Source organism: Watersipora subatra, chromosome 1, assembly GCF_963576615.1.
Source record: "Watersipora subatra chromosome 1, tzWatSuba1.1, whole genome shotgun sequence".
Classification (NCBI taxonomy): Eukaryota; Metazoa; Bryozoa; class Gymnolaemata; order Cheilostomatida; family Watersiporidae; genus Watersipora; species Watersipora subatra.
This window is the reverse complement of record NC_088708.1, coordinates 73581063-73601916: the sequence shown is the minus strand read 5'-3', so window position 1 is coordinate 73601916 and position 20854 is coordinate 73581063. Positions and strand designations below refer to the sequence as shown.

General features: G+C 36.3%; 2 protein-coding genes across 5 annotated transcripts; one reads left to right on the top strand and one right to left on the bottom strand.

The window, feature by feature from the left end:
• Positions 1 to 83: 83 nt before the first annotated feature.
• On the bottom strand, positions 84 to 16822 carry LOC137385956 (S-methyl-5'-thioadenosine phosphorylase-like). 4 transcript variants are annotated; one of them, XM_068072588.1, is made up of 8 exons: positions 16800 to 16822; positions 9208 to 9255; positions 8946 to 9091; positions 7712 to 7879; positions 4929 to 5031; positions 3770 to 3922; positions 1339 to 1548; positions 84 to 223 (listed from the first exon to the last, which is right to left on the bottom strand). In XM_068072588.1, exons 2-8 carry the CDS (start codon positions 9226 to 9228, stop codon positions 194 to 196), a joined length of 831 nt encoding a protein of 276 aa, XP_067928689.1. In that variant the 5' UTR covers positions 9229 to 9255; positions 16800 to 16822; the 3' UTR covers positions 84 to 193. The 4 variants fall into 4 exon arrangements, with proteins under 4 accessions (XP_067928689.1, XP_067928685.1, XP_067928686.1 ...); XM_068072584.1 differs by lacking the exon at positions 16800 to 16822 and adding an exon at positions 10549 to 10624; XM_068072585.1 differs by lacking the exon at positions 16800 to 16822 and adding an exon at positions 10590 to 10606.
• Positions 10933 to 20500, top strand: LOC137385957 (calcyphosin-like protein). Its single transcript, XM_068072589.1, has 6 exons — positions 10933 to 10963; positions 11178 to 11356; positions 13429 to 13609; positions 15851 to 15947; positions 16438 to 16547; positions 19876 to 20500. Exons 2-6 carry the CDS (start codon positions 11220 to 11222, stop codon positions 19981 to 19983), a joined length of 633 nt encoding a protein of 210 aa, XP_067928690.1. The 5' UTR covers positions 10933 to 10963; positions 11178 to 11219; the 3' UTR covers positions 19984 to 20500.
• The last annotated feature ends 354 nt before the right edge of the window (positions 20501 to 20854 follow it).

The following is a 20854-nucleotide window of genomic DNA, read 5'->3' as shown; positions in this document are numbered from 1 at the left end:
ATAAATGAACACAAATATATGGAAATCACAACCTCCTATACTATGAATAAAGATTGATAAAAATAGAATATGAAATATCAGAAAAATTTGATGAAGAATCTTTGACATAATGCTGTCGTCTTTGACGTGGTATAATGCTGCCGTCTTTGACATGGTATAATTCTGCTGTCCTTGACATAGTTTAATGCTGCCGTCACGTCATAACAGCATCCTTGGCTGTGGCCTGTGAAAATTGAATCAATTTAGCAAAACCATAACCTTGCTATATCACACCCTTCACCTTATAAAAAGTTCATTCACATAATATTTACATGTATACTGTACTGTGAACGACATCTGATCTAATAGATGGGCCCAATATCTAAGCAGAACAGATATTTTTAGCAGGAATATCCAAAAGCAAAGTTTAAAAAAATTAGCGTGCAGAGTTATTCTCAGATCAAAATTGCTAAAAAAACAATTGCTTTAAGAGTATTGCTGTTAACAGATATTTGGCCCAATCTGATGAAATATATAAACATGGTGAATTTATAGGTAAAACGAGCTGTTCTTTAAGACAATTGTGAAATGAATGAAAACTTCCTATACCGGATGCATTTTTGAAACGCTATCAGAAGAGTGCAAAAAATATGTGAGAAAAATATGTTAATCTTTCATTTAGAGCCCCGCTAAGTCGTTATACTGCTGCATGACAGGTTTCTTTGGCAGCTCTTGCACCTTGTGCTTCTAGGGACTCAGATTTTGAGGCGAGACAACTCCTTGGTCACTGCTAGAACCATCCAATGCAGAGTATTAGTCTTGATGGTTCAATTTCAAGGATGTTAAAAAATCCATGCATTGCTAATTATGACAGATACGCGCCAGACCATGTTTATTTGATAGGTCAGAATACGCCAGTTTCACGAACACCTGCTAGATTAAAGAGCTAAGTTACGTGTTGACTTTCAGCGTTGTTTTTATTTCATGAGAGAACAACTCTTAAAATTTGCATCAGAGTTTATTGCTTTTTACTCTACTACAAGTCTACAACCAAACAAAATTCAAAATTTGCGGTTATTCATTGAAAAGCAAAATTTTTTCTTTTTCAGCCTTTTTAAACTAATGTCTGATGGAAAGAACCATTAATACAACTCAGTCTACTTGATTCTGCAACACAAATGTTTGAGCTATAGAAATTAAGTTCATTGCCCGCTCTCCATCCGACATCTCCGACTTTCACAGTAAGTCGTGGCCAAGGTCAACCGAGGGATTTGGGTCGACAAACATTTACTAGTATTTTACTTTTTACTTAATTTAGGAATGCTTCAACAGAAGATTTTAGCAAAAAATTGGGCTTACCAAAGCTTTCTTGGCAGCAAGCCTCCAGTCAGAACTTGCCAACCTGGGAATGGTGTAGAGAAGGAGTTTGAGAGCCTTCTCGCTATTGCTTTTCATTGTTTTTAAAACCATCTCAAGGGAAACTGCCTCAGATTGGTCTCTCCAGCAATCGTAATCAGTTGCGAGGGCTATAGAACTGTAGCATAACCCGAGCTCCTTTGCCAAATACACCTGTAGAAAAGGTTGGCTTGCATGCACCTCATGGGTTCAAACAGGGTTGTGACCATCACAGAAAAAATCACAACTGCGAGTTTATAATAACTCACTGTCGCCCAGATGTAAAATACCTGGATATCTTTGTACGCAGTTGTATTAGCAGTGCATTAGCAGTAATAAGCGTGCCACAGTATGCAGTACATATATTTAGATTGCATACTTTTACTACTACGCAGCACGCAGTATATAGAGTACGACTGCTTTCTAATGTGCAGTAAGCGGTGGTAGTGCAACAGTGGTGTTACATACTACAGTGTGTAGTGCTGTATGCTATGGCAATGTTGTCAGTGAGCATTTCAAAGTGCTAAATGTGAACTTTTGCATTGCACAGTAGATACATATATGTACAGCACATTTTCATAAAAAAAACTCATCTCAGAATCAAGTATTGAGTTGATTTGGTTGATTAGGTTGATTTGGAACCACAACACAATTCTGAGATTTGAATGCTACTCACGCTCGACTATGAGTTGACAAACAAATTGATCACAATGAGCACGTTGTATATGGTTCACGCGACAATATATCATGGCTTTAATATATGATATCAATGATCATACAATACAAAGACCAAATTTCATTTGAATGATGATAATGCCCAACTATTTATTCGGATATGAATTGGGAGTTGGAGCGCAAGTTCATGAGCTTGCCAAAGATACTAACACAGCATTTGACAACTTTGTACAATTCAGTGCACATGCTTGAAAAGTCAGCCGTGTTAGTTGAGCCACAGCATCAACCTCATACTAATGGGCAGCTGCAGTACACATCCAGTTTCAAGTTTTGAAGAACGCACATTCGCAGTAGGAATTAATTTCTGGGTTTCAAACTATGCGTCATGGAAGCAAACGCGCAGTAGATCACAGTAGACAACTTTTAGTAGGCGGGCAGTAGCAGTAACAATTTACTGCGCATTACAAAGTTGTAATACACTGCAAACTTACTGCGTCCTGACCTGCATTGATGCAGTGCAGTACTGAAGCGTCACAACCCGGGATTCAAATAAATAAAACAATAATGTACCGAACTAAGATGTGGCAACAATACAACCATGCAAGTACTCAAGAGTCAGGACACAACTTCCACACACACGGTCTTATAGTGATAACGGAATACGCCAAAAAAAAATAAAGCATACCAACACAAAATTGGGGGGAGCTAGGCAACACCATAACCTATATGGTATTTGCAATACGCTATCTACACATACCCTCAGGTAACTAGATATCCTACAGATATCTTTTCCTTGTGTGAATAACGAAACATTCTATTGTATGTGTTCAACTTCAATCTGAATGCAGTACAAAACTGATACAGCTGCAATTACTTTTTGAATAATTTTTGACGAGACCAAAATGGAAATGTACAATGCCAATGGTAAAAAAGGCGGTGTGTATATTTCAAAATGCAGCGAGAGACACAACAATAAGTAACAAATTCATTCTTTGTACCGAGTCTATTCTGACTTGTACAGCTTAACAAAAACTTTCTCGTAAATGGAAACAAGCAGAAAGAAATTTACCAAATCTGCGAAATCAGCTAAAATGCCCAAACATATAAAAAATTTAAACTTTTCAAACCCTTAAGACAAGTCTTGCAACCATTTGCAAATCATTTGATCTTTTGTACTTTTATAGCAAACAGGAAGTCGGTTTATTGCTAACCATAATACAGGTTGAAATGCGTCTCAGCAAAATTCATGCCTTGAGGAGTCACTTATTCATCACTAATTTTAAGTCGCTGATCACGGAGTGTCATTGAGCACAGAGACATGAATGTACTGAAGAGCACTAATGACCTCATTTATTTTTTGAAATGGCATTAGCACTCCAATTTCTGCAGATGCCCAAATTACCCTTTAAATATGATGACCTAAGTGTCTACATGATCATTTAGAGCAGTTGTTCTAGGGCAGCAAGATGGCTAAAGAAGGATCACACTTGTTAAACGGATGTGAAATAAATAAAGAAAACTATATAGAAAGCGATTATACATAAAGTGATTTTGACTATTAGCCAATATTGGATATGTTACAAATAAATATCGTTGACTTACTCGTAACCTTTATATGACAGTCATACATGTAGCTACAAAGTTTCTTACAATAGCTGACAAACACAGCCCAGATTTGGCTCAGATAAAACAATTACAATTGAATAGCTACAAAACAGACCTCGGGACAAGTTGTCATATTGATGGTGGAGCCACCCCACTGTCTGAACATGTGACTCTCAGCCTGCGAGGAAAACCTCGGACCCTCAATAGTAACCATGACACCAGCCTTGTGGTGCTTCAAGTCCAGGGCGGCACAGGCATCTATGAGGATCTGCAAGAAAAAGTAGGTAACCTGCAATTCATCTCTCATAAACTGCTAAGTTTGATTTTCTAATGACTGAAGTACTATGATAATATATCTCCAGTCGGTTGCAAATGTAAGGCTCTCATTTGGCTAGTCATGCACAAACAGAAAAGACTCTTTTATTACAATAATATATGTTGTTTGTTCATCGATACATCTCCTTAATAGCCCTATATATTCTGAAAAGACAACGTCAAGTACCGCAATGAGTGTACTACACTTCCATCAAACAATAATATATGCATATTTAAGTCTTGCACGACTCTCCATACAAGTTCTCAATTGTTAATAATACATGTACTATATCAACTGGCAATGACCACTAAATATAGCCAAACACAATACGTATAAGCAAATATTATTTACAGTATGCTAAAGAAGAATGCATCCATTTTATAGAAAGATTAAAAGTTGAAGTCGTCTGCTCTTTGGGAATGCTGCCATATATTATCTGCGATTATACAGCAGTGTTTTGGATGTGACTGCAAACAATTTGTTAACAGGACTATGAGTTTACATTACATTATTACTATTGTTATTACTGTTATTACTATTACCCACTCATTACTAAATAGAAAAATAACTGGCAGTTGAACCATTTTCCCAAAAGTCTAGCAGCATTATTAGTGTGACAACATTGCACTGCAGATGGGAACAGACGAATCCACGATTCTCGGCAATAGAAATGAGTTTATTTGGACAGAAAATGCTTTAAGAATGTTGGGCAGAAAGTTGCAGCTATGATAAGACTGGCTGACATGCATCATACTTACCAACATTTAAGCTGACCAGTGTTTTAAGGTCTCCACCCTGAAGCACTTCACAAAATCAAGCTGCCTAACCTTTATAGACAATCATGATAAACCATTATAACCAAAACTGAGCAAATGTCCCCAAATACATTTAATGAAGCTTGCCGGCCCTAACCGGACACACTGACCAGCCTGGCTAAACAAACATAGTAGAGCGTTACCTGCCTCGTGCTCTCACAGAATGCAGGGAACATTGGAATGTGACAGACTCCTTTAAATTCATCGCAAGTTCCATCATAGAAGGTTGATGGCCTCTTAAATGTCCTACAAAACCGTCATGAATTTAGCAGCAGGCAGCAGTCTTCAGAAAGCTTATAAGGAAAAAACTTCAAAGGTTTAACAGTTAAAAATGACCTATTGACTACAGACCTTCCTCTCTAAGCAGAGTGATAATAGACAAAGTGGTGTTGTTAGAGTATCTTACCGCATAGCGCACCACTGGAACTTGAGCTATATATCCTATGAACATTATCAGGTACCAAAACTAACCACACACAGCCATAATAAAGCATTGAGAATTTAGAAAAGTCAGATATTTTGGTGTCTAAATTAGGGATGTTACGGTTCAAAATAAGACAGTCGATCTAAATACTGAACTGATCCTCTTTAAAAGTTAACTAGCACTAGATATCTAGTGTCGCAGTTGATAATTTCTTTTATCGCATAACATTGAAAAAAAACTAACTGAATGCCCGGCATTGCACGAATAATAAAATAATTACCCAATGAATTTGAGTAACTTAAGCTAGTCTTAATCTTTACTATAATAAGAGCCGTGAAGCCGGCTTGTAATCATTACGTGACATGATCTCCCACGCATTTAATCATGATCTTCACGAGTGTTAGTCCTAATCAATAGTGTTTCCGCAAGTGCTTCAAGCGTGCACATTTATCCGGTGTAATGAGTATGACCATAATTACTGCAATGTATAGCAATGCAGCCGCTTGGCCTAGTAGACAGCACGCCTGTTTGCAGACCAAGAGGTTTCGAGTTCAATTCTAGTGTGCATCGTATTTTTCGTTCCCATAACTTAATTGCTACAACTGGACACACAAGTGACAGACAAGCGCTGATAATTTATATGAATAGAAAACAAAATCTAAAAAAAATTATCTAATTTTGTAATGCTAATAAGAAGAGGTATTACATTGTATTTCTAGCTAATGATTAGTAGCAGTAGATGTAGAAGCCATTTTTATTTCTGTAACATTGAAATACAACACATTACCTACACTCTGAATAAAACAATTGATCACTGAATTGATTAGCTATGTCGTTTAGACAGAAATAAAAGTAATTTACTAGCATGAGAATTCATTAGGTATTTATATCTGAATTATAAAACTTTCAGCTTATGTTATTTGATGGTGTGGAAGTAGAGATGCTAATACTATGATCAACAGGAAACTTATATAAAATATCTGAAGTTTTAGTATTATTTAAGGTTGACTTGCAACAAAATTCCCATTACAGTTATTTGATATGAAAAGATTCACCATGTCCTACTCTGTTGTGTTGTAGGTGCAAAATATGTGGAAAGGTGATTACAAACTCTTAAAAGCTCAAAAACGAACAGAAAATCGCTGCCACACGAGACCGCCGTAGTTTGGATTCGCTTTCCAAAATGGCTCAAATGTGATGTAGTTGTGAGAGATGGTTTCTGTTTACACTTTCATGAAACTGTATTCGTCGAAATATTTTCACAAATATGCTTCACGCATTCAATAAAACTATGTCTATTGTTTTTACGCGTCTGTTTTATCGTCATCGTAATGCTGTCACTTTTAGCAGTGATATTTTATAACTTACCGTAAAAAATTGTTTAATATTTTAGCCTTAGCTTGAAGGAGTACATATCATTGTCTGATAATCATGACGAGCCTGTTGGTCACCTGTGATAATCGAAAAGTGCTGCAGAAATTATTTGCGAAGTATTGGGTTACATGATTAGATTACGACTTGCCGATTAGACCAAACCGAAACAAAACTGTAAAGTAGTCTTCGGTAAAACCCGAAGTGTTTGTCATAAACTAGTGCTACGATAAGTTTTCTATAAAGCTTTTTATTGGCCTTTCAATTCACGTGAGAACATACGTGACAAGACAATAACCAAATTTCATGGCTACGTCATCGAAATAAAGAGATTCCAATCTACGGCGGTTTTTCGTTTTTGAGCTTTTAAGAGCTTGTAATCACATTTCCACATATTTGGCACCTACAATACAACAGAGTAAGACATGGTGAATCTTTTGATACCAAATAACTGTAATGTGAATTTTATTGCAAGTCAACCTATAAAGAAAAGATCAGCAGACACCAATATTGACACCTGAACTAAGCATCTCTACTATGTACACACAATATTACAACCTCTCAAAATTTTCTTCTAATTTTTTTGGAGCTGCAAATGGAATGTATTGATATTCCACAGATACTTTGATATAGATTTTTAAGCGGGAAAATTGTAATGATAATTTTGAGGCACAAAATTTACTCACATATCATGCTTGAGAATAGTGTTACTATTTGGCACCAAGATGTAGCAGCGAGACAGCATTCTGAAGACCTCCTCTGAGAGCCGTTTAAAGAGATTACGATATTTGCACGCTGTAGAAACACTCGCTAGATTTTGCTGCTAGGTGAGCTTCAAACTTTTGACCAGTCATGTTTGTAACCAAGTAAGCATTGCATATCAATTTTTTGTCTGTGTTTGACAGCTCCGATATCGTTACACTGACAGTACGTGGGACATCCTGCAATTTTCCTTGGTTTGAAAAAAACATAAATTTGATCTCATGTAGTTGAAAATCATGCTTCACAAGATTTTCTGCATTCTAATATGAACCTTCACAATAGGAGGCTTGCCAGAGCTGCTAGTGGATTAATAGCCAGACCACCAATCTACATGTAGCTTACTTGTAGCTTCCAGAGAGATTGCCTTACCTATCTATGAATGAGTCGAGTATGACGACATCCCCCGGCTGCATCTCTTCCCTCAGAGAGCCGCACGCAGTGGTTACGAGCACATGAGTGCAACCTTCTTGCTTGAGAGCATATAAATTGGCTCTATAGTTCACATTAGTAGGTGCTATGACATGCTTCCTCCCATGCCTACAAGAGTCACTCAAATTAGTAGGTGCTATGACATGCTTCCTCTCATGCCTACAAGAGTCACTCACATTAGCAGGTGCTATGATATGCTTCCTCCCATGCCTACGAGAGTTACTCACATTAGCAGGTGCTATGACATGCTTCCCCCCATGCCTACAAGGGTTACTCACATTGACTGTTTCAACTATTGGAAGCAGCCAAGTCTAATGGCTGGAAGAGCAACATCTTGTTGTAAGCTTCATAAGAAATCTGTGTGATGAAATGTTGGCTTTTAAAATTTTTGGTCATAGGAGCTCTTCATGCACCAATAAACCTTAGTGTGGACAACACGATGTGTTGACCTCACCAAATGACAGTGATTGTCATATCTTTTGAATGTATGCCTGGTATTTCTCACTTTCTCACTCAATTTAAATCAACTGATAATCAGTGATGATCGGAAACTATGAGAAATCTATAGTCAAGAAACCGCCCAACCACAGTTCAGCGAGTTCAGCCAACCTGTTGTAGCGGTCATAAATTATTTGTACTGTTGTTTTTATGTAAGAATATTTAATCACTCATGATTTAGAGCTGTCGTAATGATATCAGTGCTAGCAACCAAGTTTGGTGTTGACCATACCCAATAATTACCTACATTGACAAATAAAGACACAAATCCTCTTTATTTGACTGCAAAAACTATAACATGAAAAAAGTCTAGGACTGAGGTAGTTAGTTGAACACTGTTGCTTTACTTTGTACATCAAACTGATCTGCTTCTACAAATTAAAAAGGGGTCGATCCTTCGATCTCGCCTGATCGGAGAAAAGTCTATTTGAAATTCGTGATAATTAAAATTTGAGAATGGTTGCTTATAGCAGTTTTACATCAACTTCTATCTCCAGTTGCATGGTTTGATGCAAACTTTTCTGTCTATGACAAAAACTCGGAAAATGATAATTACAAGTTTTATTGTTTTAATAAAGCTATTATGCTGTAAATTAAGAGTTAAGTAATATGTCATCGTTTGAACTGCGAAGCTGAAGAGGTCCTCTGTACAACCAATCAGAAAACAATGCCTAACCTTGCGAGTAACACACATGAAATGCCTTCTATAGTTCCCAGTATAAGATTGTCAGAAGGTGATCCAAATGGCGTATCCACCTTCTTTTCTACACGATCTTTCAGCAGCTCTGGGTCATCCAAGCCAGTACCACCCATTATACCAACCTGCAGTCAATATTTTTGGCTTATAATAGTGAATAAATTTTTTCACGCAAGACTGACAGCTTTATAATAATAATTCAGGGTAGATGACATAATAACTGGCGGGTGATTACACCTACCTTTATGTTTTCAAGAGACATGATGAAAATTTCCTGCTAGCAAGCAGCCTGTAAACATAAAGTTTTCTCATTAAAATATAATGAGGTATGATAGAGACAATAACAAAACTCAATCAAATAATAACAAATGATGTCATGATGATCATCTCGTCATACATAACCTTCAAACAGTAAAAACTCGGAAGTTATATTTAGTAGTGTAAGTCAGTGAGATTCACTCAAATCAATGTGAGTAATTTCTGATGTTTTAGACTTTGAAGACTTCTTTGTAATTGATCTCAAAATGTTTTTAACAGCAGCTGATGATGATGAGCAGCCAGTGTAATAGCTATACATAGGTGCATTACCACTATGAAAATTCTTAAAACCTCCAGAAAATTGCATAGTGAAAACAACTGGCATTATAAAGAATTGGCACTGATGCAGCACTTACTGGGTTAAAATGACATGATCAAATACTCCACAACCACTATAAAACTACATACATAACGCAACCGGCTTAACAGCGCAACAACTAATAAGGGTGTGACAACATATCTAATACCAACTTTAACATGGAACAAATCTAACTGACAATGAGACACTGACAATGTTACAATGAAACACAAAAAATCTATTACTGACGAGTGTTGTAAAGCATGGCCAGGCTAAAAAAAATCAAACTGGTATAAGTTATCTAAACGACTATCATTTTTATAATAGTCATAACATAAATTTCAGAGAATGTCTGGTAAAAGTTCATCTTGCATGAGCTAAGGTTAATTGATGTACTCACTTTTGGAAACATAATTTGCTCGTGTTGAACTACTTGTCTTTTAGCCCTAGCAAACACTATATTTCTTAGATTTATTTAAAACTGTGCTTTTAGTTTATCTCATAATTGATATATTTGTATTATATAATTTAATAACAGCTTAATTTTTTCTCAAGTACAACACCTTATGATGGTTTATAACTTTACAACCAAACAGCATTGCACATTATAAATTAAAAATTAACAGTTCAAATTGAGTGAACACAACGCTAGATGTGATTTGGTTGAAATTATAACAATGTTGTTTAAAACTTTCGTGATGCAGTTATAAGCGAAAGCTAATGCCAACACAACTTTGTGTTTTCACAAATGGTACACATTTACTGCAAAAACTAAATATTGGCACGCAAATTGACAATGATTTTGTGACTTGTGGTTTAGGTTGGAATTTAGTGGACAAATGTACATGTACAATCAAATTTTAGTTACGGTCATAAACTTTAGGCTACACGTCAGAGTAATCAAAAAGTTATGTTATTTTTTGTACGATCTCACGATTATAAAAAGTCTAATTCTAGCACAATTACCGTCAGATAAGTAATGATACTATAGAATCTGAGGTACAAACTTGTGCAACGGGAAATTAGCACATCGTTTGCGTACGATAATTGAATAAAAAGGCATGGTTTTGGAAATAGCGTAAGATTCATTCGTGCGTATATGAGTCGCAAGTTTGAGTCTAAAATTGAGCATGTTCACGTATCGAATGATAAAGTCTAAGCCTATTATACAGCGAACCATATATGAGCTTTTGTTTTCAAAGTCGATTTATTCGCCATGAAAATAAAACATTCTTATTGGAGACCGTTCCAAGCTTTGCCACATCTTATTGGTCAAAACTCTTCTCAAGGATCAACAAACACACGTGACAAACAAGCAACACAACGCTCTTACAACATGCAATGCGCACTTATAACAAACACTGAGAGCATCTGTAATTAGGTAATATTGTGCAGTTGTCGCGTATTTTCTTGACTGCCATCCTTGTTTTAAAACCGAAATTTTTAGTCATTCATTTTATTAAATAGTATGCTAGTTTCATAAAATTTTCAACACTTTGACTAAGAGTTGGCAAGTTCTGCATCTACCATCACTTCCAAACGGTGGGCTTTGTCTCAGTGCATCACTATCAGACATTCATTTTTTGATTTTGTAGTGTAACTGAGTTTTAAAGTCAGCAACCTTATACTATAGCGCTATGGCTGTATCAGCAAGAAGTGAAGCCGAGTTCAAACGTAGCATGAATGAGAAGATCAAGCAAACATTTGATCCCGTCGAGAAACTCAGGTTAAAATGCCTAGCTCGTGGCATTGATGGCATCCGAGCTTTGGGAAGGTAATATAAATAAGTTGTTGTACCAAGTTTCATTGTTGCTATAAACTCTCTGTTCTTATTTATAAAGTTGGTAAATAAGAACAGAGAGTTTGTACAATATCCTACCAAAACATTCTAAATTCTAAAAAATGCTAAATTCTAACATGAGTAGCGTTCCTACAAGTTCTTTTAAAAATATTTGATGGTTTTAGTTAAAACTTTACACAAGATTTTGGAGTAATTCCAATTTACCTAACAATCAAAGATTGACCCTGGTGAAGCTTTATTTTCAGTTATCTTGTATATTCAGCTAGTATTTTGTACAAGAGGAATATGTTATACTTGAGCTAATCAGGGACAATTTGTAGAAGTGTCAACCCACCGGCACAACATCAGATGTGATCCACATATGGATCGCATATGATGTTGTCTTTAGAAAGTGAAAGTTTGTATAATAAAACTCATCATAGACATGATGCTGTCTTCATAACGAGTCAATATGAAAATCTTTGATTTTTTCTCGACAAAGTTTTTTTGTTTTTCAGCTCATTCGGCTCAAATAGGAACCTTAGCTTGTTTTTCTTTGATGAACAAATGGTTTGGTTATTGATATTTACTATAAATCAAGCGTACTAGGATTGTCATTGAGAGGAAAAAGTTAGAATGTATTATTTGAAGTCAATGAGTTTGTAGACCAAGCATCCTAGCGATGATTTTTAAATTTCCAATTGCTCTTTGGCAAGATATGAAAGTCTAGTTTAATATTTTAGTAAACAAGTTTTATAGTTATGACTTTCGCCTCACCAATAGCGTGACACCTAAACTCAAACTGTTGATCATTTTGGTCCTGAGGGGCCTGATGAGTTCCTTTAACTCCTTGCTCATTCTTGGAATGACGTTGTATTCAAGTCTGAAAAGCCAACTGAGCTGGATTACTGCCAAGCATGACACGCAGGCAGCGTTATAGTCACTTTCGTCGCATGACTACCAATCCACGCACTTTGTTAACAGGCTGATGCACTCGTATTGATTTTCTTGCCAGATGCGTAGCCAAGATAAGCAGCTATCCTAAAGCACACAATTTAAGTTTTAGACGATTCTACCACTAGTAAAACTTATGACAGTTAAACCTAGGTTAAACGTTATACATATTTAATGTATGTAGGCTACACGTAACCTTGAAACAACAAGCAGCTAGTTGAATGCTTGGGTAGGTAGGTGGTAGATGGGTGTAGAATAGCAGCTTTTCCATCCGAAGCCCTTGATGACAGCCTCTAAACTAGGTAATAACTACATGTAGTTTTATTTCAAGTAAAATTCATGTATGGTGGTTATAAAGAGTATCAAGTGTAAATGATATATTACTGTTTATCTAATACAGATGGAAGCTTGTTTAGAATGTGTTCCATGCATCTGAATGACATGAAGTGCTAGTTGCTAACATACCAAGACATCAGTTATCAGAGATCTAATTTCCTTCACACATGAACTGAGCATGCTCGCTCTCTGAAATTTCTATGCATTGTACAGCAAGACCTGAGCTGTCTCTTTGTTTCCTCATCTATACTCTATAGGCAGATTTCGATGTCTGTGTGGAGCTCACCCTTTTTTCGGCATGATATTATCAAAACTGTGTTGTCATAGGTTTATTGTCTAGTTTGAATGATAAAATCGGTCCAATGTAATGAAACTGTTTGTATTATTGAAAAAAAGTGAATAAGATTTTGCTAAATGCCACCTCTATGGTTTACGTGCCATAGAGTTCTAAGCATGTCAGAAGTTTGTTTGCACAGACTACCAGCTGTCAGTTTAAATGTCTTACCTGAGTCCTCTAAGTAGATAGTTGCTGAATCTTCATAGGTATCATTGTTTATTTTTAAACAAATTATGTGACACGTCTCATAACCTAAAACTTGCTTGACCAACCGCAAGTCATGAAAACATTTGAACGTTTTATGAAATGTACTGAAATGCATAGTAGGCGTATTACTTGCCGTTGACATTATTAACTTCTGCTGCAAACAGACTTGGTTCCAAACAACAGACCAATGTATAGCTTGACAGCATATCCAAATTCATCTTTCTATATGCAGATCATTTACAAGGGTGTTGGACAGTGATCGGGATCACAGGCTAGACTTTGTAGAGTTCCAAAATGGAATAAACAAATATGGACTAACATTTTCTAACGAGGAGATGAAGAGCCTGTTCAACAGGTTTGATGTGGATGGCTCAGGGAAGATAAACTTTAACGAGTTTCTAGAAAGACTCAGGGTTAGTAGAGATTGATAATTAACTGTTGCTAACAAATCATGTTTTCTTTTCAGAGAAGCGTATACAATGTCCATTTAAATTGGCTGCGTTTAGAATTAATACCAACTCCTGCAAACATAAGAGTTTGATTTATAATAGTAATAATACTTGGCGCCTGCAGGTGAGTAAATTTACGGAGTATTGCATTCCTTATTAGCCTTTTTCATGAACTTTGGTTTTAACCTATTTGTTGTTGTGTTGTAAAGTAAAAACTGGCACACTCAACAGAGTCTCCTTTCCTTGTACGCATAGTTTATTTAATGAGTCATCATAGTAACTGGTTACCAGCAGTGAGGGCGTCCGTTGGAAAGAAAATAGTCAGAGAAAAAAGAGGAAAAAAAGCTTTGTTTTCTACGAGCTCCAACTTCCACGTTCATAAAGTTACTAGCGGTAGCTGTAATTCATAGAGTTACATGCTAAATTTACATGATCCTTGATGCTGACTGCTTGACTACCAACATAAATGCGTTTGCGTCCGTCCGTGTACTAGTTAATAACATGACAAGCACTAATGTGATTAGCTTGTTAATCAGGACCTACAGTTGTGAATAAAACTATTTGAAATCATCCGTTATTGATGAACTATAATTGGTCATAGTTCAATGTTCCTTTCATGATAGAATTAAGTTAATATTCTAAACGTTATCCTATTGAGCATTCAGTGAACCCTGGCTAATATATGGTTATAGGAATAAAACTTCTTACAAGGCAGTAGATGATTGCCATGAAATTGTCATTCAAATTGCTGTAGGCTATACCCAAATGTATCAATCACCGGTGTAAGCAGCCGGAAGTGTTACCGCTGGTCATAGTCACTCAAATTGTAATCCCTCAGTCTCCATGAGACGATGCAATGTCAATAAAGCAGTTATTCGATGACGCGTTGACCACTACAATAAATTTCGATACTCAAATATCAGCTGACAATACATAACCAAAAATCGTTGGCATGACAAGATTCGTTGTATAGTTTGACTTATTCATCAAAATCAAATCCGTATTCGTGTCACTGATTTTTTTAATATTTTTGCACGATGTAATTTTTACTCCTCTGATTAAGTAAAAAATTGTGAAAAAGCTAGTGTGACATACACAGAGCTAGTGTGACATACACAGAGCTAGTGTGACATACACAAAGCTAGTGTGACATACACAGAGCTAGTGTGACATACACAGAGCTAGCGTGACATACACAGAGCTAGTGTGACATACACAGAGCTAGCGTGACATACACAGAGCTAGTGTGACATACACAGAGCTAGTGTGACATACACAGAGCTAGTGTGACATACACAGAGCTAGTGTGACATACACAGAGCTAGTGTGACATACACAGAGCAGAGTGTGACATACACAGAGCTAGTGTTACATACACAGAGCTAGTGTGACATACACAGAGCTAGTGTGACATACACAGAGCTAGTGTGACATACACAGAGCTAGTGTGACATACACAGAGCTAGTGTGGCATACACAGAATAGAGTGTGACATACACAGAGCTAGAGTAATATATCATTGAACACAGTTTTCCATGCAAATCTCTTGAAAAACCTAAAGTGCACCAACAGACCATTCTTCTGTTTATTGAGCAATTTATATATTTGATATGATTGCCCCGCGGACACTTTGTGAGTATCTCTCACCGTAATGCTCTCGTAGCATACCACCTCACACCCTGATATGACACATGTTATCTGACAGTGTACTACCTCACACCCTGATATGACACATGCTATCTGACAGTGTACTACCTCACACCCTGATATGACACATGCTATCTGACAATGTACTACCTTCCACCCTGATATGACACATACTATCTGACAGTGTACTACCTCACACCGTGATATGACACATGCTATCTGACAGTGTAATACATCACACCGTGATATGACACATGCTATCTGACAGTGTACTACCTCACACTGTGATATGACACCTCCTATCTGACACTGCGCTACCTCTGCGCTACACTGAGTTGTCTCACCTTCTGACATCTACCATTGTGTGCTCTGTGTGCTCATAGTAGTATATAACCTTATAGTTATTTGCAATGAGTGTCATTAATCACCATTATTATTCTGTTATTCCAAGTTTATTTGTGTGTCATTGTAGCAGTACTTCATTGCACGACAAGCTTCCTGTTTTAATCTCTCTCGCTAATTATGTTTATCTTTTACTATTATATTATTCTCTTGCAGCCTCCAATGTCAGAGCGACGGAGAAGGTTGATCGACATGGCGTTCTGTAAATTGGACACAACTGGAGATGGCCAAATCACTGTTGACGACCTCAAAAGTAAATTCAGAATTTCAACATAAGTTTTCTAAATAGATACCTATGAACATTACAAGAGTAAGAGGTGTAAGCACTTAGTGCAGGTGACAGACATGCTTGACGTGGTTATATGGCTGACATACATGACAACATAACTCTATTCAGAGACTCTAATGTTGGGTGAATGAAATTGAAATATTATGGTAGTAATCGGGCTTGTCTCTTTTGTTAGTTGGACTTGAGAACGGTGTTTTGCTATTGTCTGTGCGTAATTTGTTTACTGGTAGTTATTATGCCGATGCCCGCCTTGCTTGGTGTGTTTAGTCTCTATGGAGAGTATGTGTTTATCAGAATCGAAAACAAAAAGCTAATGCTAAAAAATCAATAAGGGCTTCTGTCGTAGGTCTCAGTCATTTGAGATGATTGATTTGATAAGCGACTAAACGCAAACAAAGAGAATCTCTGTTGACAACATTTCCGGGCTCTCTATAAGAAGCTTGTTTGTTTGTAGGAGTATACGATGTCCGGCAACATCCAAAATTCCAGAATGGAGAATGGTCTGAAACTAAATGTTTATCAGAGTTCCTCAAGTCATTTGATGGAGATAATAAAGATGGTGTGGTGAGTTGATATTTCCTTAACACATGATTAAAAGAACAAGAAACTTGGGTTATTCTTCATTTGTTAGTTGTGCCTTCTGTGGTGACGGTTAAAGGATGAAGTTTTAAAAAGTCTTTGACATTCTTATTCTCTTGTTGAACTGGAAGAAATGAAGTCAAATCACAATGTTCATCTTCATCTCACCAATGTGATGATGAAGGGATACAAAAGCAAGCTATTTCAGTATGTTGTGGCAAAGCTTGAAATACTTACTCTTATTGCCGTAGCTCTAGGAGATCGCTTGTTGTCATAGCTCTATGGAGATTGTTCAGTGTCATAGCTCTATGCGTAGAGCTATGTTTGTTGTCATAGCTCTATGAGGATTGGTCATTAGGGTCTAATTGGTTTTCTATGTGGTGCAAAACTCATCAAACCACCCCATCTTTGTTTACCTGTTTTATTTTGATTTCTATTCTAAGTACCACTTATCTCAAATTTTTCGTCTCATTCTCTTGCTTATCTTTCTTCTTCATATTCTTCTTATTGTTGCATTTTCTTTGGTATGCTCTCTATATTGAACCAATTAAACTATAATAATGGCAGACAACTCCTAGAGGGATTTAGGGAAATTGCCAAACGCTTATTATGCTTCCATAGGAACAACAGCAAGGAGTAAATATTTGCATTGAATGGCGTGGTTGTAGATATTTGATTTGGGCATTCAGTCCTTTCATTCCTAAGTGGCTGTCTTATGTTGCTGACAATTACTAATGTTGACGATTGCACTTACGATACGCCAAAGACTAGCAGATGTATATATTTGATATTCTTTTATGTGAGACTTTCAGACAGCAAATAGTCGTGCTTGTATGCGAAGGAGATGCATTTTACGTTGATTCAAATTTACTCTAGTGTAGACAATGCCCTCTTCATAAGTAAAATAGGAGACCCTTTTACATACCACCATGACGTTTGATCTTGGGGTTGTACTGAAACCATTGTTTGAGCCAATGACGAGGGTGGTACATGAGTTACCCTGTAATGCCCCAGACTTCAACTACAAAGCAAATAGCATGACGCAATTGAACCAAGCATTGCCGTCATAAGGTCAACAACAGCAGATTTCAGCTGCTTTTCACTTATGAATACTTTGCCTTAGTGTCTAGCAGTTACGGTATATCAATTATTTCTTGTTTATTTGATTTTTGATTTATTTTCATCAACAATAGTAATTAAACAAAAAAAAGCTGGAAGAGTGATGAATCCCATAATACGCATTAGCATAGCTAGCCGTGGTGTCGGGCTTGTTGTCATTGCGTAATCAAGATCAATTTTTATGAGTAATAAGGTTTTATCCACTTGTTAAAAGATGTAATTTAAGTTTTTTCTTGAAACTGGCCACCTTCTCTATGATTTTTATAGTATTAAAAAGTTGGTTCCAAAAAGTGGCCTGTTAATAATCCTGTTAATGGCCTGCACGGGAAGATTGTGGGAGATTTAGACAGAAATTTGATAATCGAGTTTGATATATTGTGCGAGGGATGTGATGAAAATAAAATTCATGACGGCCTAAATGCATAATGCAGTATTATGACTCGTGGCTTTAAACTTTTGTGATTCAGCAGAGTCGAATCACAAAAATAATACTTGGCAGTTCTTAAATACGCAATATCATAGCCTCTGCTCAGGGTTATTATAGCCTCTGCTCATGTTTATTATAGCCTCTGCTCATGGTTATTATAGCCTCTACTCAGGGTTCTCTGCACTGTTGTCAAATCCAATTAGTCATCCGCAGAATTGATTGACAATAAGACTTATTTAAAGGCTAGACTAAAATATTAAGTAGCTCATCCTTGAGAAATTTGTATGTAGTGAACACTAGAGTATTGGGCAGGAATCAATGTGTCTATTCAAAAACTTAATATTAGTATGATATAAACTGACTTTGAAAGCTTGTGGTTGTGGCTTGTCAGTAGGAGCGATACTTGCAGGGCCTGACCTAGAGACCTATATGATAAGCCTGATTTAGAGATGCTGCCGCATGTATTAGCTTTAGATGACAGATGACACTAATTATAATGTATCAGACAGAGTCAACACTTGAGAACTGCTTTAATGAAATACTCACTCGTCTATCATTTTGTACTGATTGTGATTTTATATTGAATACCATTTAAAGGTCAACTTAAAGTTGCTCTAGCTATCTATGACAATCCTGAAAGAAAGACTTTAAACCTAATAAACTGATCTCGATGCTGTTTATATTCGTTACTTGGTGAGGTGCGATCTATTGGATATATAATATTCAACTAGATTATGCTAAAATAATGTCAAGCATTAAACAACATGTGAGATAATTGACTAAATCTGCAACACTAACAACTAAGCATTGATCTCATATCAAATCCACGGAAATATTTAGACAAATGCATTATTTGCTATCAATTTAGCCAAATAATATTGTAGGTATAATAATATACGCACATGTAAGTCTTTCGAATTGCATTTGCCAAATAATCTATTAACAGCATAAGGTTATTTGTCAAAGAATCTGTGGTCTAGAATGAACTTGAGACCCTCAGTTGCTAACATTCTCTAAAGGAATTTAATTCTCCTAGTCATTTTATGTTGTAGTTAGGCATTTTAGCTCAATCATTAATAGCAATAATAAAACTCATAGGAGGTGAGTTGAAGTGAACCAAATATAACAGAAATGTGGAGTTTAGAGGATAGAAATAGCGCTGCAGACGTTTCTGCTCATTGAAAGTTGTCACAGTTACAGATGGGATACTTAACCTTGAGGGAAGAAAAACTATAAGGAAAGGAAGGACTTTTTTCCCAAAAATCGTTCAAAATAGCTTTCCGATGTTCAGCATTTCTAATGTTATAAGTTGATGATAAAAAGATAGCAATTGAAGTTTATGTTTACACTTCTTGTTCTTCATGCTGATGAGCAGAATTGAATATAAACTAAGTTCTCCAAGAAACAATCTTGATTTTTCCTAAAGGCCTTTTCATATAGGGCTAGTACATGTAATGAGGGAGCTGGATAATGTACCAGTGAAGACGATTCATTTAGGCAGAGTGAGAGTAAATTCTCGCAAAAGAAGCTATGCTGTCACTGCGAAGTAGTGATATCTCTATACATGTACATGTATATGAATATTTATGTTCTTGCAACAGTTTTTTATTTTGACATCAGATGATATCACCAAATGCTGTGGCAAATTGCCTTTTTCATTTTAGGGGTTTTTATCATTTCAAGGCATTGCATGAAAAAGTTTTTTAACCGGTAGCAATGGTTTAACTATCTGGATTCATAGAATATTCAAACATTTGAATTCTATAGGTTACAAGGGAAGAGTTCCTCAACTACTACTCAGCTGTGAGTGCCTCCATTGACCAGGATCCCTACTTTGATCTGATGATGAGGAATGCTTACCAACTTCGAGAGTGACATTTCAATTCACCGTCCATGATTTTTAAGGCTGATATTGCTTCCAACTGCAGGAGGCCTCCTTGAGATTTTGATATTTTGCACTCTTAGGGATTAGGGCTCATTCGAGACAAAGCAATTTACATTGTAAGTTCACTTTTAGATTTATCCGTCCATGCTTGACTAGTGTTTTAATATGTGCTTCTGACCTTACTTCTGTTTCATTGCAAGTTTTTTAGGAACACTTTAAGGAACACATTTTAATTGACTAAATTTACATTTTCATTTACATTATTCGGTATCTTTACCAAATATATATGTTATAAACAACTACATTCATTATGTAATGTGGCTAAGCTATAATTACTGTTTCTTTTTTAAACGCCAATGCTAGTATAAAATTTTTCTAAAAAGAAAATACTGTTATACTAACAATGATTCAAAGTACATGTATAAGACATTTCCTGCGCTCACACCTTGCTTCAGGTCGTTAGTATGACTATTATTAATTTGACTGCCATTATTACACTGGTGCAGTTGCTGCACTACCTGGTGCAGTTGCTGCACTACCTGCTTACAGATCCTAACCTCAGTTTATTCTTAGTATTAGTCTTACATCTCAATTTATTCCTGTAGTTTTTCAAAGCAAAAGTACCTCATATAGTCAGAGAGCAGAATAACCCTATCTGTCATAAAAATAATTTCTGTTCCCTTTCTCACCTTATGCAATTTTTTGAATTGAACTAGTAGTTTTAGCCCTAGTGGTGATAAGATTAAGCCTTGCACCCTGTACAACCATTCTACTGCTGTCGGCAGCATTTGAAAGTTTATTCGGAGTTGTGTTACTTTTTCGGAATTGTGGTACCTTTTTGCTATTGACCTTGCATGTTAA

What these genes read in the sequence shown, in the direction of transcription:
- LOC137385956 (XM_068072588.1), bottom strand. Translation starts at nt 9,228, where the DNA reads ATGTCTCTTGAAAACATAAAG. An exon ending in TCATGTGTGTTACTCGCAAG is followed by an intron (nt 7,880 to 8,945) that starts GTTAGGCATTGT and finishes TGACTCTTGTAG; the next exon opens with GCATGGGAGGAAGCATGTCA. An exon ending in TTGCTGCCAAGAAAGCTTTG is followed by an intron (nt 224 to 1,338) that starts GTAAGCCCAATT and finishes CAATTTTCACAG; the next exon opens with GCCACAGCCAAGGATGCTGT.
- LOC137385957 (XM_068072589.1), top strand. Translation starts at nt 11,220, where the DNA reads ATGGCTGTATCAGCAAGAAGTGAAGCCGAGTTCAAACGTAGCATGAAT. An exon ending in AGTTTCTAGAAAGACTCAGG is followed by an intron (nt 13,610 to 15,850) that starts GTTAGTAGAGAT and finishes ATTCTCTTGCAG; the next exon opens with CCTCCAATGTCAGAGCGACG. An exon ending in CACTGTTGACGACCTCAAAA is followed by an intron (nt 15,948 to 16,437) that starts GTAAATTCAGAA and finishes GTTTGTTTGTAG; the next exon opens with GAGTATACGATGTCCGGCAA.